General features: G+C 38.4%; 2 protein-coding genes across 2 annotated transcripts; one reads left to right on the top strand and one right to left on the bottom strand.

Annotated features, from left to right (window-relative positions):
* The first annotated feature begins 6,095 nt into the window (after window positions 1–6,095).
* On the top strand, window positions 6,096–6,884 carry med9 (mediator complex subunit 9). Its single transcript, XM_031746058.2, has 2 exons — window positions 6,096–6,229; window positions 6,438–6,884. Exons 1-2 carry the CDS (start codon window positions 6,150–6,152, stop codon window positions 6,655–6,657), a joined length of 300 nt encoding a protein of 99 aa, XP_031601918.1. The 5' UTR covers window positions 6,096–6,149; the 3' UTR covers window positions 6,658–6,884.
* Window positions 6,885–7,017: 133 nt separating this feature from the next.
* Window positions 7,018–8,535, bottom strand: LOC116325228 (dexamethasone-induced Ras-related protein 1-like). Its single transcript, XM_031746061.2, has 2 exons — window positions 8,184–8,535; window positions 7,018–8,069 (listed from the first exon to the last, which is right to left on the bottom strand). The coding sequence occupies exons 1-2, from the start codon at window positions 8,452–8,454 to the stop codon at window positions 7,546–7,548; spliced, it is 795 nt and encodes a 264-aa protein (XP_031601921.1). The 5' UTR covers window positions 8,455–8,535; the 3' UTR covers window positions 7,018–7,545.
* Window positions 8,536–13,415: the final 4,880 nt, after the last annotated feature.

Genomic DNA, 13,415 nt, shown 5'->3' on the forward strand with positions numbered 1-13,415 from the left:
GTTTCAGTAACCTGCTGTCTTGAAGACATAACAGTTCAGATGATGCTGTTTATCCTCAACCAAATGGAGAAAAATATGTTACTGTCTAATATTGGGACAGGCCTCAAGGATATTGGTGGATATTTTACAAACAAGCTCCTGCTAGCAAGAAAGTAGCATGTTCATATGTCAGTATTTTTTTTTTTCCCTTGGAGTCAGGATAGTGTTAATTCACACTGCAAGAAATCTTGTCAAATTTCACAAACAGTATTATTTTGAATTATTAATTACTGTATAATTAATTATTAAATAATGCATAAAGAAAGACATTAATTCTTTATGATGGTGTTATAATAACAACTGTTATTATTTTAATGATTATCATTGCTAGCCAACTTTTAGAGTACTCTAGCATTAACAAACAAATGCAAATGCATTATTACAGTATGATGCTGTGATACATGCATTATATTGCCACACACCATCTGAGATTTTATTCAACTGAACTGTAAAATGTACAAATATATACAACTATGAGATTTGCGTAAAAGATTTGTAAACGTCATGTAGACCTTGGCAGTCACAATGTTTGACAATGTTTATGAAAAGTTTCATTAAGATTGCTCTGTTTGTCTAGGAGGAGATAGGAAACATTACAGTCATTAACTTATAATTATTCAAATTGGCTCCATAGTGTAGTGGGCTGATTCTAGGCCAGGAGGAGATACAGTTCCCTTTGGGGTTGCATCCGGAGGGGCATCTGGTATAAAAATCCACTAAGGGAACTTCCTCTTGTTATTATTTCTCAGTTGTCCATGTATGTAGAATTACGTGAAAATACAATACAGTGCTATTCATATTTATGACAATTATTAATCTTACCAGTATCCGTCATCTGGACTTTTCCTTTCTTTCTTTCAAATGCAGACATGCACAAATTCCCTTCTTATCTTGAAAACAGTCAAAACCTTTTTCCTGCAGTGCCCAATTTATTTAATTTAACAGGCAGCAAATATACTGTTTGTTCAAACCTTGCCTGAGTCCTCAGTAGCAATGACTCCATCTGTAATGCAATTATGGAAATCAAAGAGGCCTGTTAAAAACCACCAAAGCTTCGTGGAACTGAGCTTCAAATTTCTTGGAAATAAGAGATTATGAGCATGAACTTACTCTGGTTATAATCAGGATGTTGAACAGCCTGTTCTGAGTAAAATGAAGTGCAGGAATCAATTAATAGCTTCACCGACTTATTCTATGTTCTCCTGTTTTGGATAAACCAACAACTAAGAACAGACTGAGTGCAAATGTGCGTGTCATGTTACATGCCACAGAGGCTGACTAGTACAACTGAATCCTGACCCCTGATCTGTTTCCCTCATGCACATATCCTCAAGTATCCATGGCAGTGAAGTAGTGTTTATTAAATTAAATGCAAATTTGGATTGGATTATGACCAGCAGCTGACTGGCTAGCTCTTTGGTGCACATAAAGACACTTTGTGAAAGCATCTTTCCTAGAAACTTTTATGAAACCAGGATTCACATGATGGGAGCAAATCTCTTGTCAAATAAAACTTTCACTTTGCCCTAAATCTAAATAATGCAAGAGAAGTTCATTTTATTGGGAAACGATTTGTTTTAATGATGCACAGCTTCAGTGACTGTGTCTTTCATATAGAGATGCATGCTAAGATTAGACCACAGATTAGCAGACAGGACATCTGCATCCTGTCAGAGATGCTGGGAGGTGACACATCTGTTGGAAACTGTCAGCTGCCCATTCACGTCATTACAGAGGCTGAGTGGGGAAAGGCAAGCCACTCGGGGACTGCTATATAGGGGTTCAACTGGAAACGTCCTAAAGTCACCCAGGCTTAAAAGTTATCTATAATTCCCTTGTTAGCTATAAATCACAAGTTTAGTCTGGGCTCCACATGAGATATTTTCCAGGGCAAAGTGTTTTTTTACTGCTGAAGTTCCTGCATAGAAACCTATGTTCAGAGCTAGAAAATAAATAAATCACACTTTGTTTTGAAGTATGATGAAATGAATACTTCTCAAGAAATTTCAAGTAAGAAATAAAATAGGAGCTTTGTGTAAAAAAAAAAGAAAAAGCAAACAACCAAACAGAAAACAAAACAGAAGAACTACTTAGAAGAGTTTTTTCTGTTGAATAGCTAACCATAAACACGTAAATGCATAGTCCATTTTAATAAACATTACTGGGAAGGATATACACTGTAAAGAGTGTATATCCTTCCCAGTATGTTTATTTAGTAGAGTTGAGGTTGATATTTACAGTTGTCCTCTGTGAAATTTCACAGAGGACAACTGTAAATATCAACCTCAGCCTACCTCCCATCTGAAAATTGACTTCTCCCTTCTTCTACCTATTTCTGTTGAGATGATTAGATGTGAGAACTGTGATCTTTGAGAACTATGAAGGATCATGCAAGTGTGAATAGATCTATGAGCTGAAAGTAATGTTTAGAGCTCACAGAACACATGTGACTGCATATACAAATCATCATTCCTTCACTACTACCTGTGATATTTTCTAAAACCTCAGTACCTCTGCAGGCATTCAGGCACTTTACTTAAAAGTAGAGCCACTGACATTTTCACTAAATATTACATAAGCATAAGAAGCACGCCCCAGCACTGTTGACTCGTATGTGCTGTTGGCAGCAAGTAAGTCCTGGATTTGAATCCACTGGCTGGCTGGGGCCTTTCTGTGTGCAATTTGCACATTTTCCCTGCGTCAGCATGGGTTCTCTCTGGGTTTTTTGGCCTTATCCCACAGTCCATGCAAGACATGCATGGGGTTACATTAATAGTGATTTTAAATTTGCCACATTGTTCTCTCTGTTAGCCCTGCAGTAGAGTGTGAGCTATTCAGGAGGTACTCCATATTTCACCTTTTGGCAGCTTGGCTTCAGCCTTAACCTGGATAAATAGAAGAAAACTGATGACTAGATTGATTACAGAAGCATTTTTAAAATCCATAATTTAAAAAAAATAAATATTTAACATGGATTTTCCTTAAATGTATTAACATTTTCTTAACATTTTCAGTTGCACCTCGAGGGGTTGACAACAGGTATTTGATTTTGCAGTTTTATGCAAAGTAGGCCAATTACAATAAAACAAAATATAAATCATAATTAAAATGTTTCATTTCTGAATGCTTTTCATACTTTTCACTTAATGTTATCACTGTCACTGTTTTCTCCGAATGAATAGTCACTTGAGTATCAAGAACAGGACTAAAGATGATGTCACTAATGTTCAAGAAGCCTAAAAACCAGACCACACCACAAATAAAAAATGTTCAGTCAAATAAAGTCAATGAACTAAATTCTTGTGTTCATATAATAATGTGATATTTATTCTCTCTACTGTAGCCGTTGGGATATTTTCATACCTTTCTAATAATGCTGGGTCACAAAATGACCTGCTTTTTAAAATGTATTAATGTGAGGTGTCAGAGCTTTCCCTATGACCCAATGGTAAAACACTTAGGGAACATAATGCCCTACAAACTCAATCTAGGTCACCTGTACTAACTCATGTAAGTTTGAGCAGTATGTAACACTCTGTCATACTGGAAGTTAGTGTGAGGACTGAGCTTCTGGTAGGATCTTCAGTGATGCCACACAGTGTGAGGCATGAGAGAAAATGTTTCCTCAGCTGCACATCTAAATGTGAAGTTAAATCTTAATAAAGATGATCTTAAATATTCATTGGCTGTGTCACAGAGGTGGTCTCATTGCTGCGGTGACTAATGAGAATGCTTCCTTATAGTGTTTACTAGGTGTGGGTAATGAGTGTGCCAGGCAAGGGAAGAGGAAGGGAGCAGCTGCTGAAATTAAGCTTTGATGAAAACAAATAGCCATGAAAAATATAGGTCAGCAGGGTTTAGAAGATCAGATAAAGAGATAGAATTGATTCCACATAATTTAACCAGCTATAGCATAGACTACTGAGATTTGTTTTTTAAATGAAACCACAAATTTCTTAATTACATCTAAGTGCAGATTATGAGCTGTGATGTTGTTTATCAAGGGTCTCTATTAACTCGTTTTTCTATCATTAGTTAAACACTAGATGAGTCTCTTGCAGAATCATTGAAGATATCAGGTTGGTCACTGGTCATTAGCCAATGAGGCTAATGACCAACACATAGACCTGCAGGTGACTAATCTCCCAGGAATATGGGTCAATGGAAGGGAAGACAAGACAGATTAGTTTTATATTTGCACAGCCATGACAATTTATTTAAAAAAGGTATTGATTACATCATGTTTTCTAGGTTTATCGAATGCCACTATTCTGCATTAATCTCTATAACCTGAATACAGCACATCAGTTATCTGTAAAATATAAATGCAGTAGGACATATTGTAGTCCATTAGATTATATTTGTGTATGTCAAAGTTTATATGGGTTGCCATGCTTCACTCAACATGCATGACATGTGTCACACTTGTAGGGATAGTAGATTGCATTTACTGCCGATATAGATGTTTCAGGTTGCTAGGTATTGGGATGTGAAGCAAATTTTCCCACTCATTGCAGGTCAGCTTTGTTTGCTCGGTGTATTAATGGATTATCTGGGGCTTATTTAGGGGCCAGTGCGTGCTGTTGTGGGTTTCATTCAAAATAATAAAAAAACACCCGGGGAACGTTTTTAGCATAAACAGTAGGAAAAAAAATAGGTTTCATGGGTTTCTCTTAAAATAGAAATTCATATTAGGCCTGTGCAAATACCTCATGGCACACATGCTTAAAAATGACTGAGAGAGACAGAGAAACAAGAGGATTAGTATTCGCTTGTTATCTATTTGAGGAAATCTTAGATGTATGTTGTAAAACCCTTAATGTGCTACTTTCATTTTCTACTTTTTTTGTAACAAGAAGGACAAATTGTACTCATTTTTAGCCCTACTAATTAGCTTTAGGCTAACCGCCACTTTAACACCTTAGGCTCAAGATGAGAATACAGCACCTTCGTTTCCTTGATGCTGTGTAATGAATTCAATGACGACACTTTAAAGAAAAATGATGTTGACATCCTTTCTCCCTCAGCTTTTTTCAGCCTATATCTCTTGAGGTCAAAATTCCCTTTTGTGTTTTCATAGTCCGTTAGGTGCGCAAAAGAGAGCCTAAATCAGCAAAAGGAATGACAAAATGTTCATTCTGCCTTTTTATTTATTTATTTATTTATTTCAAACATTTTAATGAAAAACTAATCTCCTCTATTTTGTCTTTCAGTGTGATTCACTTTACCTGTGTAGTCTGCATGTCCATTCATTCATTCATTCATTGCTCTTTTTCTTCTTTTTCCTGTTTTTTTTTGACTTATTTATTTTTTTACTTTATTTTCATGAGTTTTACACACAACCTGGACTTGTATAGCAAAAAAACACGCAAAAATACCTTCTGTAAATGTGTGTGTGTTTGTTTATGAACTCCAGGTCAAGAATGTACTTATTTTATATTGTGGCCCACATGCAGCCCACTTTTATCTTAAGTGGGGTGAACCTTTCTACCAGCGAATTAACTGCACATTTAATCACAGCGATATCTTAATATTTGAAAAAGAAGAGCGACTTTAACAGTTTTAGAAATGCTGCTGTCGTAAGTGAAAGAAATGTATCAAAAGTGTAAAATTTGTATGTAAATGTGTAAAACACTATGTATTTATTCTGGCGCGGGGGGGCATGCAAAAGCTTTTAAAATAACTTTAACCCATAAGAACCCAGGGTCACACATGTGTCACCGCCTCTTTACACATTGAGGAAAGTTCCTGTTAAAGTTTGACTCTCCCAAAGTTTTCCTGACAATAAAAATGGGTCTGGGCTCTAATGGGTTAAAAGTCAAAAAAAATATGCAGTTATTCACACTTTTTATAGCATCCAGTGGGCCGGATTGCAGTCTTTGCCAGCCGGTTCTGGTCTTATGTTTTACACCCCTGATCCAAGTAAACGAAGAAAATACGTACAGTACACAGTGCGTATCCACCCAATTACAAAATATAGCACTATATCGCGAAAAGGTCGAATGAACAGAAATAAATATTTCTATTAGTTTTTTACAATTCGAGTGTAGTGACGTCATCAGGTTTGTGCCTGACGTAAACAATCTGCGTCGGGAAGCTGGGGAAGAGCGATGGCGACAGCTCAGGCGAAGCTCGACAAAGAGAGCGATGACTGCTCTCTGCTGCCTTTAGTTCATGATATTATTAAATGGTAAGAGTATTTATTGGTTCGTGTGTTGTCACACTGTATGCTGTATGCGCGGGGCAACACTTGCTTGTGTCAGTCGCTTGGTGGAGTTGCTATGCTTGTTTGCTGTGTTAGCTGAAGCTAATGGCGATAGCTAAAAATGTTACGTTAAGTGTCTGCAATAACAAAGCAGACGGATGACGTCCTCTTCTTTTTCCCCATTTGCTTAAAGCATGGACAAAGACAACCAGGATGTCCTCCAAGAACTTGGTAAACTAAAGGCAAAGATCCAGGAGGCTCGGGAGCAGATCTCCAACATGCCGGGGATAGACAGCAGTCCGCTGGAGCAGCAGCAGCAGCTGGCCACGCTGCGGGAACAGGTCCGCACGAAGAACCAGCTGCTGCAGAAATATAAAAGTCTCTGCATGTTTGATGTGCCCAAAGCATCATGATACTAAAAGACTTTGCATGCACGCAGTATGGAGGAAGCGATTGGAGGTGGCGTGATTCAGGAACACCGGATGGACATTGAAATAATAACCGTCTTTTCTTCAATTGTGTCGGACTGCAACATGTTTTTGAACTTGTCTTTGTTATTTGTGTTATCACAGTGCAAATTTGTTTATATGATATTTGTATTAAATTGGGATTTTCACTTTTTTGAATCCCATGATATTGATACTTTGTAATAAATTGTATTTTATATAAGCTTCGCCCTTTAAGGTTATTCGGAATAGATAAAAACAGACTATGAACCATGGTGAGCTTCTTAAGGGCTTCTTGCAGTTTTAATCTGCATGTTTGTGACGTGTCAGGATGATGTAACAAGTTCCGCATTTTAATAGATGGAGAACATTTTTCAAGTTAAGGGAAGCCGAAATCCGGGAAGAGTGTGAAGCCGTGTTGTGTTTAATGCAACTTCTTTGAGATTTGCTTGAAATGAAAAAGAAGAGGGAGGCAGACTATAAAAGTAACAAGTTTTATTTTCTTTCATATGCAAAAGTCAGGGTAGACAATAAATACACATTTAGCATTAAATTTGATCATAATGCAACAATCAAGTTTCACCATGGTTGAAAAAGCACAGTGAAGTGTAAACATGTTTCTTTTTTCCTCAAATGCTGCTCTTAGAAAGCTAAAATAGAGACAGATTTACAGCATTTTCAGAGCATCTACTGCACTACACAGAGATTTATGAGCCGAGCTAGTTCACAAGTCTCAGCCTAGGCTGCACCACTGTGTCAGTTTATGGGCTTACATATTCCTTGTCAGTAAACTGGCTATCCACCACGGCTCCTAACCCTCACAGAAAAGTCTTTCACAAACTGGCAAATGAACTGTCAGCATATGATGCAGCCTTTCTCTTTGGCCTGGCTGCCGCCTACAGCTTTCTCCTTTATGTACATCAAGTCACTGTGCACGCTTGGTCTTCGTGCAAACGGCGCCACTATTCCATATGCGTTCCCGTCCTTGCACTTCTTGTTTCTGAACGACTTCCTGTGGAGAACCTCGCAGTACTGGAGGGAAACTTTGCAGTGTCGGTCGGGGCTCATTTCGTTTGGCAGCTTGGCCATGGTGAAGAGAGTCTGAAACATTTGGTCTACGTTGGTGTTTTTCTTTGCTGAGATTTCAAAGTATGCGCAATGTTCGTCCCCGCCAACCAGCTGCTCAATCTCATCCTCTTGCACCTCACGGTAAAAGTCCCTGTCACACTTGTTGCCGCAGATGACCAGCGGGACGTCCACGTTCTCCTTGGTTTTGTTTCGCAGGCAGGACTTGGTCTCGTATATCTGGCGCTTCAGGCGCTGCACCTCTTGGAAGGAGTCTCGGTTATCGAGACTGAAAACCAAGATGAACACATCACCTGGAAAACACAAGAGAAGGTTTGAATATCAAATAAAAATTACAATAACAATATTTGACTGTAATTAATTAAATGCATGGTCAAAGCTTCACGTGTCTGCAAAATTCAACTCACCAGTAAGAATTGAAAGCCTCCTCATTGCTGGGAAGGGATGGTTCCCAGATGTGTCCAGAATGTCCAGCTGGTAAACGTCTCCCTTGATACTGTAGAATTTCCTGTGAAAGTCCTCGATAGTAGGCGTGTACTGGTCATCAAACCTCTCGTTGAGAAACCGAGAAATTATGGCTGTCTTCCCAACTTTTGTGGAGCCCAGAATCACCATCCGATGGCAATTCTTGGCCGGGATGTCGAACTCGTTTTCGGGCGGTGACATTTTCTTAATCATGATTGCAGCAGATGCACCCGTTGGCAAATGGTGCTCTGTCAAAGCGATCTTTAAAAAATCCTGTCAGTGATGTGAGGGCTCTAACCTCGCTCTCTGTCTGAAGCCAGAGGAGAGCAGGCTGGGAATTTATGGAGAAGGCTTGCCGCGCCTCCGGTGCGTCATGCGTCACCCTACAGCTCTCAGAGCTGGAGCAAGACCTGGAATTAGTACTGTTTTTGTGCGTCAGCCCTTTCTACCGCTCATCAAAAGAAAACACGAGTTTGTTTTCAGATATAATGCTTAACTGTTTTAAAGTCTCGCCATCAAATATTCCTAATTTCACACATTTCGTTTACTTTTTTCTTCACATTTTTTATACAAATCTAGAAAAGGCAATCTCATTATTCACACATTTATTCACAGTGTGTGCATTATAACGAGACATGGGACTGCAATGACATTACTGCCTTTAAAGCATTAACCTCATATGAGTATGCAACCACACAGTCCAAGCTCGGGCAGTTCAGACAGAAGTCAAATTTCTTGCAAACAAAAGCTTTATTTGTTCTCATTTACCACTGGTGAGTAAACAGACTGTATATCAGCAGAAAAAAGCTGGAACAAGGTTAGGGAAACTGAGGGGGGCGCAGTGATACACGCTTATGTCAAAGGGGTGACTGGATTTTTTTTGGGGGGGGGGATTTTGATTTTAGTCATTATATTCCTCCGCATGAACAACCTTGTGTGTCAGCCTGTTTAGAAGATAATTACGTGTTTATTTGTGTTGCTAAATATCTTTAGGTTGTGAGATCATCACAAATGCAAGTAATCCAGGCTACATAAAAGATTTTGAACACACGTACTCATCAGGTACCCAGCTGAAGTGGGCTACAGCTGGGTGTAACTGGTGCGCTGCAAGCCATCGAGTCCAATTTCTATTGATTTTTTGCTAGGTATTAATCGAAGCAGCCCAAGATAGAGCCTTCGGTTTGTGACTCAGACTCTGCTTATCCACTTTACCAGTTTAATCTCTTATCACCTTTCACTTGTCTTCTCACCTGAGAATCATTGTAGAGAGGATTCAAGAAAGAAAGGAAGAAAGTATTGGGTGTTGTCTGGAATTGCTCGTACTATGTGTCACTATTCACTAGGGTACTTACTGTGTAAACAATTTACTTTTGTTAAACTTAATTTCCTCTATTTTTTCAGATTTGTGACAGTGATTTGTCTAATTTACAAATGTTGCTGCTGTTGTGTTTTTTAAAAATACATTAACAGTTTTATGTACTTTTTTAAATAGTAGCCAGAAAAGTTAAAATTAAAGAGTCAGTAAATTATAAGCAGGTAGTAATATGATATGACAAAAGTTGTAAAAAACCAAATAATTCTGCATAACGTTAAAAACTAATGATAATCAAACTAATAATCTATTTAGAATCTTTATTTTATTTAGAAATTCAGTCTATATATAAACTGATTTTTTTTAACTCTTAAGTTTTCATTTCATATATGAGTGTAGCTTCATTAAGCTGATGCGACACAGCTGTCACCAGGGCTCACAGTGTTGACATATTCAGTCTTGTTGCCCAATACGCCAAATATGCTTGACATAATAAATTATATTTTACCCTATAGGCACAAGTCTAGATATTTACCTTCATTTCACACAAATCCTAAAACTTGCAAATACTAATGACCTTTGTTAGCATTCTGTGGGGTAGCAGGAACGAAATCAGATAGGTGTAGCTAAGCCTGGTTGTTCAGTGCTTCAGTGATGGGTTTGTGTAACCCGGCTGGAGTGAACAGTGCTAGACCCTTGACTATTGGTCAGTAATTAAGCCAGTGTGTTCTCAGTGATGTGTATAACATGACACGTGAGGAATAGCTTGTCCAGGCTTAGGCTTCAATAAAAAGGCCTGCATGAAAATACGATGGGGGATTTTAAATACTTTTATTCACAGGGGATTATTCTTGTTGATTTCAAGAGTTCTGATTAAGTAATTACAGTTGCATCAAAATATTTCTGCATATTATAGTTCCATATAATCCCAAAAGAGATGGTATGAGGAATGTAAATACACTGGAAGATGTTGATGTTTCTCGGTTTGGTTTGCTTTTTTCTGATTAACTTTTTACTTTAACTACTTCCACTGCATTTCTGCTGGACTGATACCAGGACTTTGACTCAGCTATTTAAAAATATAATCTTTATTTATCTTTGGCAATCTGTTTTTATGATGTTTTTTTCTGAGGGTTCTCAGCATCTCGCTTTATGACGCACTTTCTTGGGATTTGCTGTTGGGTAGTTGGGGTTTTTTGTGAGAGGAGTATCTGTTTCCTTATAGCCCGCCATGCACACCACTGAATAACAATGGTGAATATGAACATTAGCCTGTGCGAGACATTCTATAGAAGTTACCTTGGGTCCCTGTGACCTCACAGACTATGGACTCTCAGTCATGCCTGGAGCGCAATGTTCTTGAATTTTTTTTCCATTTGTACAGAGTTTGTACACAGTCTGTCTGAATACGGACTGATATAGGTCACATTCTTCAGAGGTCAGCAGTCATCTCTTCTGTTCATGTCATGATATACTTATCAAGCATTTGTTCACGATCAGACTCCGAAAGAGCCGTGTGATTTCAATTCAACAGCCCTGTTTCTCTAGAAGTTGTGATGCTGTCTCATTCATCCACTGATTGGGCACATCAGCTGTCAGGTAAAGCCTTTCCCAGCTGACACTGGGTGAGAAGCAAGAGATGTGATTTTACCTCAAATATGATAAGTAAGGATTTGTCTTTAAGCATTAACCAATGATTTTGTTAAGCAACTCAGTAAGTTCATAATAAATTCAAGTTCATAATGAAATGTGTATTTCATAATAGACATTTAACAAATCATTTCATTTCTTGGTAAAAGCTGACATTGAATGGGTCATGGTCAGAGCCGGCAGAGCTTATTTGCTTAGCCAGACGGAAAGAAACATCAACATTTTCACAGTGAATTTTCTTGAAGCTCAATGACAGATACACAGACCCAGGCTGCTCACCTAAGAGCTAGGACAGGGTCAGTCCTAGAACACACAGAACATTATAATGTGTTTTCAGGCACCATGTCTTTGCATGTGTTTTTACTCTTGTCATAAAACTTGAGCCGCATGCACTGACCTGACTACATGGCTGTCGGTAGAGTAAACACACCAGCTCCAGCCCACTCAGACCATGGCCAGTCATACACATTAGGCTCATTTCCTTCTCAGCCATGTTTGCCTTCATCAATTAGTAAAGAGAACACAGAGGAAAAAGGAAAAAAGAGATAGTGTGATTCTCTATGAGGACAGAATGCCTTATAGGCAATGTGAAAACAAAACTGTGTTATTTTGGTCTGGTGAGAGGACTGAACTCTTCACAACAGACCTACATTTTGGTGTTATTTTGGGCATCTGAATAGGCGCACTAAGTGCATGCTTTATTGTGAAGAAACTAGTCCAGTTTAAGAAAAATTTCGAGTGTCCTTATCTTTGTCAATGACAACACCATAAAAACTGATAACACAGCTGCGGCAGACGGTGGTGACACAGTCTGAGTCTTTTTCCTGAGAGGAGCTGCAGATATTTTTCACTGTGATTTGTGGCTTGACCTCATTTGTGATGTTATATATAAGAGGAAGCCTAAGCACTCTCGCTGATTTCACAAACTGCAGCTACTTCTGTAGAATCAAACTCCCTACGCTGGAAACTTGGTAACACACAGAACACTAACATTTTCTGCACAATGTCATCATCCTCTTTCTTTTCTATGGCAGTGTACATGCATAACACATATTTACTTAGTGACTAATTAATTCTTGACAAGAATATGAGCATGTGTGTACATAATTGTGTGAATGAGTGTGTTGGTGGAAAGCGATGGAGTCGGTTCGTATTGACTTGTATGACTAATCTGCCCTTGAAGGCTAAGAAGCTCAGGAATAACTCTGGGGCGAGGTCTACCCTGGTCAGGTTGCCAGTCTGTCAGAGGGCTAACACAGAGGGACAGACAACCATTCAGACTTACGGCTAATTTAGGATCCCAAGTTGACCTAATGAACTTGTGGCATGAAGCAGGTCTGTTTCATGGAGAGCATACAGGCTTAGGAAGACCATGCAACATCCACACAGAGCCCCAGTCAGCCTTGATTCAAACCACTGCAGCACTACCAAAACCCCCCAAATATAAAGCAATTTTTAAAAAAATTACTAGTAAAATTTCCTATATTTGACATACATCAATATTAACTTTGCAGTCATCCTTAATCATCCTTAGAAATCCCCACAGAAGAGTTCTGAAATTTCATTTTATTGATATTTGGACAATCACATCTATGCATTGGATGAGATGACATCAAAACACAGATTTAGATAAAATCTTTCATTCAATTGTGCCACAAAGCAGTTCATGCACACTCCATTATGCATAGGATTATTGAAAACAGAAGAAAAAGAACTACAGGACTACAGTTGATTTAGCACAGGTATGAGTTATTATGGTTGGGCCTGCAGGTTTTTTAAATTGTATTTTTAAAGGCTTCTGAAGCTCTTTATGCTCCTCAAAGACCCATCAGATATATTTGATCAATTTTCCCCCCTCCATTTCAAACCTTCCATTTTGCAAAATAACAGGTTGCATACTCCAATAAAAGTACTGTGCATTTATCCATGAAATTCATCTCAGTTTACTTGCAAAAAAGAAAATACAGAAACAGTTTTTTTGCTGAGTCACTCACTCAGCAAAACCCCCCCAAAGATGAATATGTAGCAATGTGCTAATGATCCTGCAAGAAACAACAATCATAAGATGATGATTAAAAGATGGTCATTTGGTTGTTTTTTTTAATACTAGAATCAAACTGTGTTTACATGGCGTGAGGCTTGGGACTGTTGCGTGTCAGCCCAAGCTATCTTAGAGAAAACCTGTTGAATGAAACAGGGGCCTGTGATTTCC

The sequence above is a fragment of the Oreochromis aureus genome, linkage group 4 (assembly GCF_013358895.1).
Source record: "Oreochromis aureus strain Israel breed Guangdong linkage group 4, ZZ_aureus, whole genome shotgun sequence".
Classification (NCBI taxonomy): domain Eukaryota; kingdom Metazoa; phylum Chordata; class Actinopteri; order Cichliformes; family Cichlidae; genus Oreochromis; species Oreochromis aureus.

What these genes read in the sequence shown, in the direction of transcription:
- med9 (XM_031746058.2), top strand. Translation starts at nt 6,150, where the DNA reads ATGGCGACAGCTCAGGCGAAGCTCGACAAAGAGAGCGATGACTGCTCT. An exon ending in GTTCATGATATTATTAAATG is followed by an intron (nt 6,230 to 6,437) that starts GTAAGAGTATTT and finishes ATTTGCTTAAAG; the next exon opens with CATGGACAAAGACAACCAGG.
- LOC116325228 (XM_031746061.2), bottom strand. Translation starts at nt 8,454, where the DNA reads ATGATTAAGAAAATGTCACCGCCCGAAAACGAGTTCGACATCCCGGCC. An exon ending in GAGGCTTTCAATTCTTACTG is followed by an intron (nt 8,070 to 8,183) that starts GTGAGTTGAATT and finishes TGTGTTTTCCAG; the next exon opens with GTGATGTGTTCATCTTGGTT.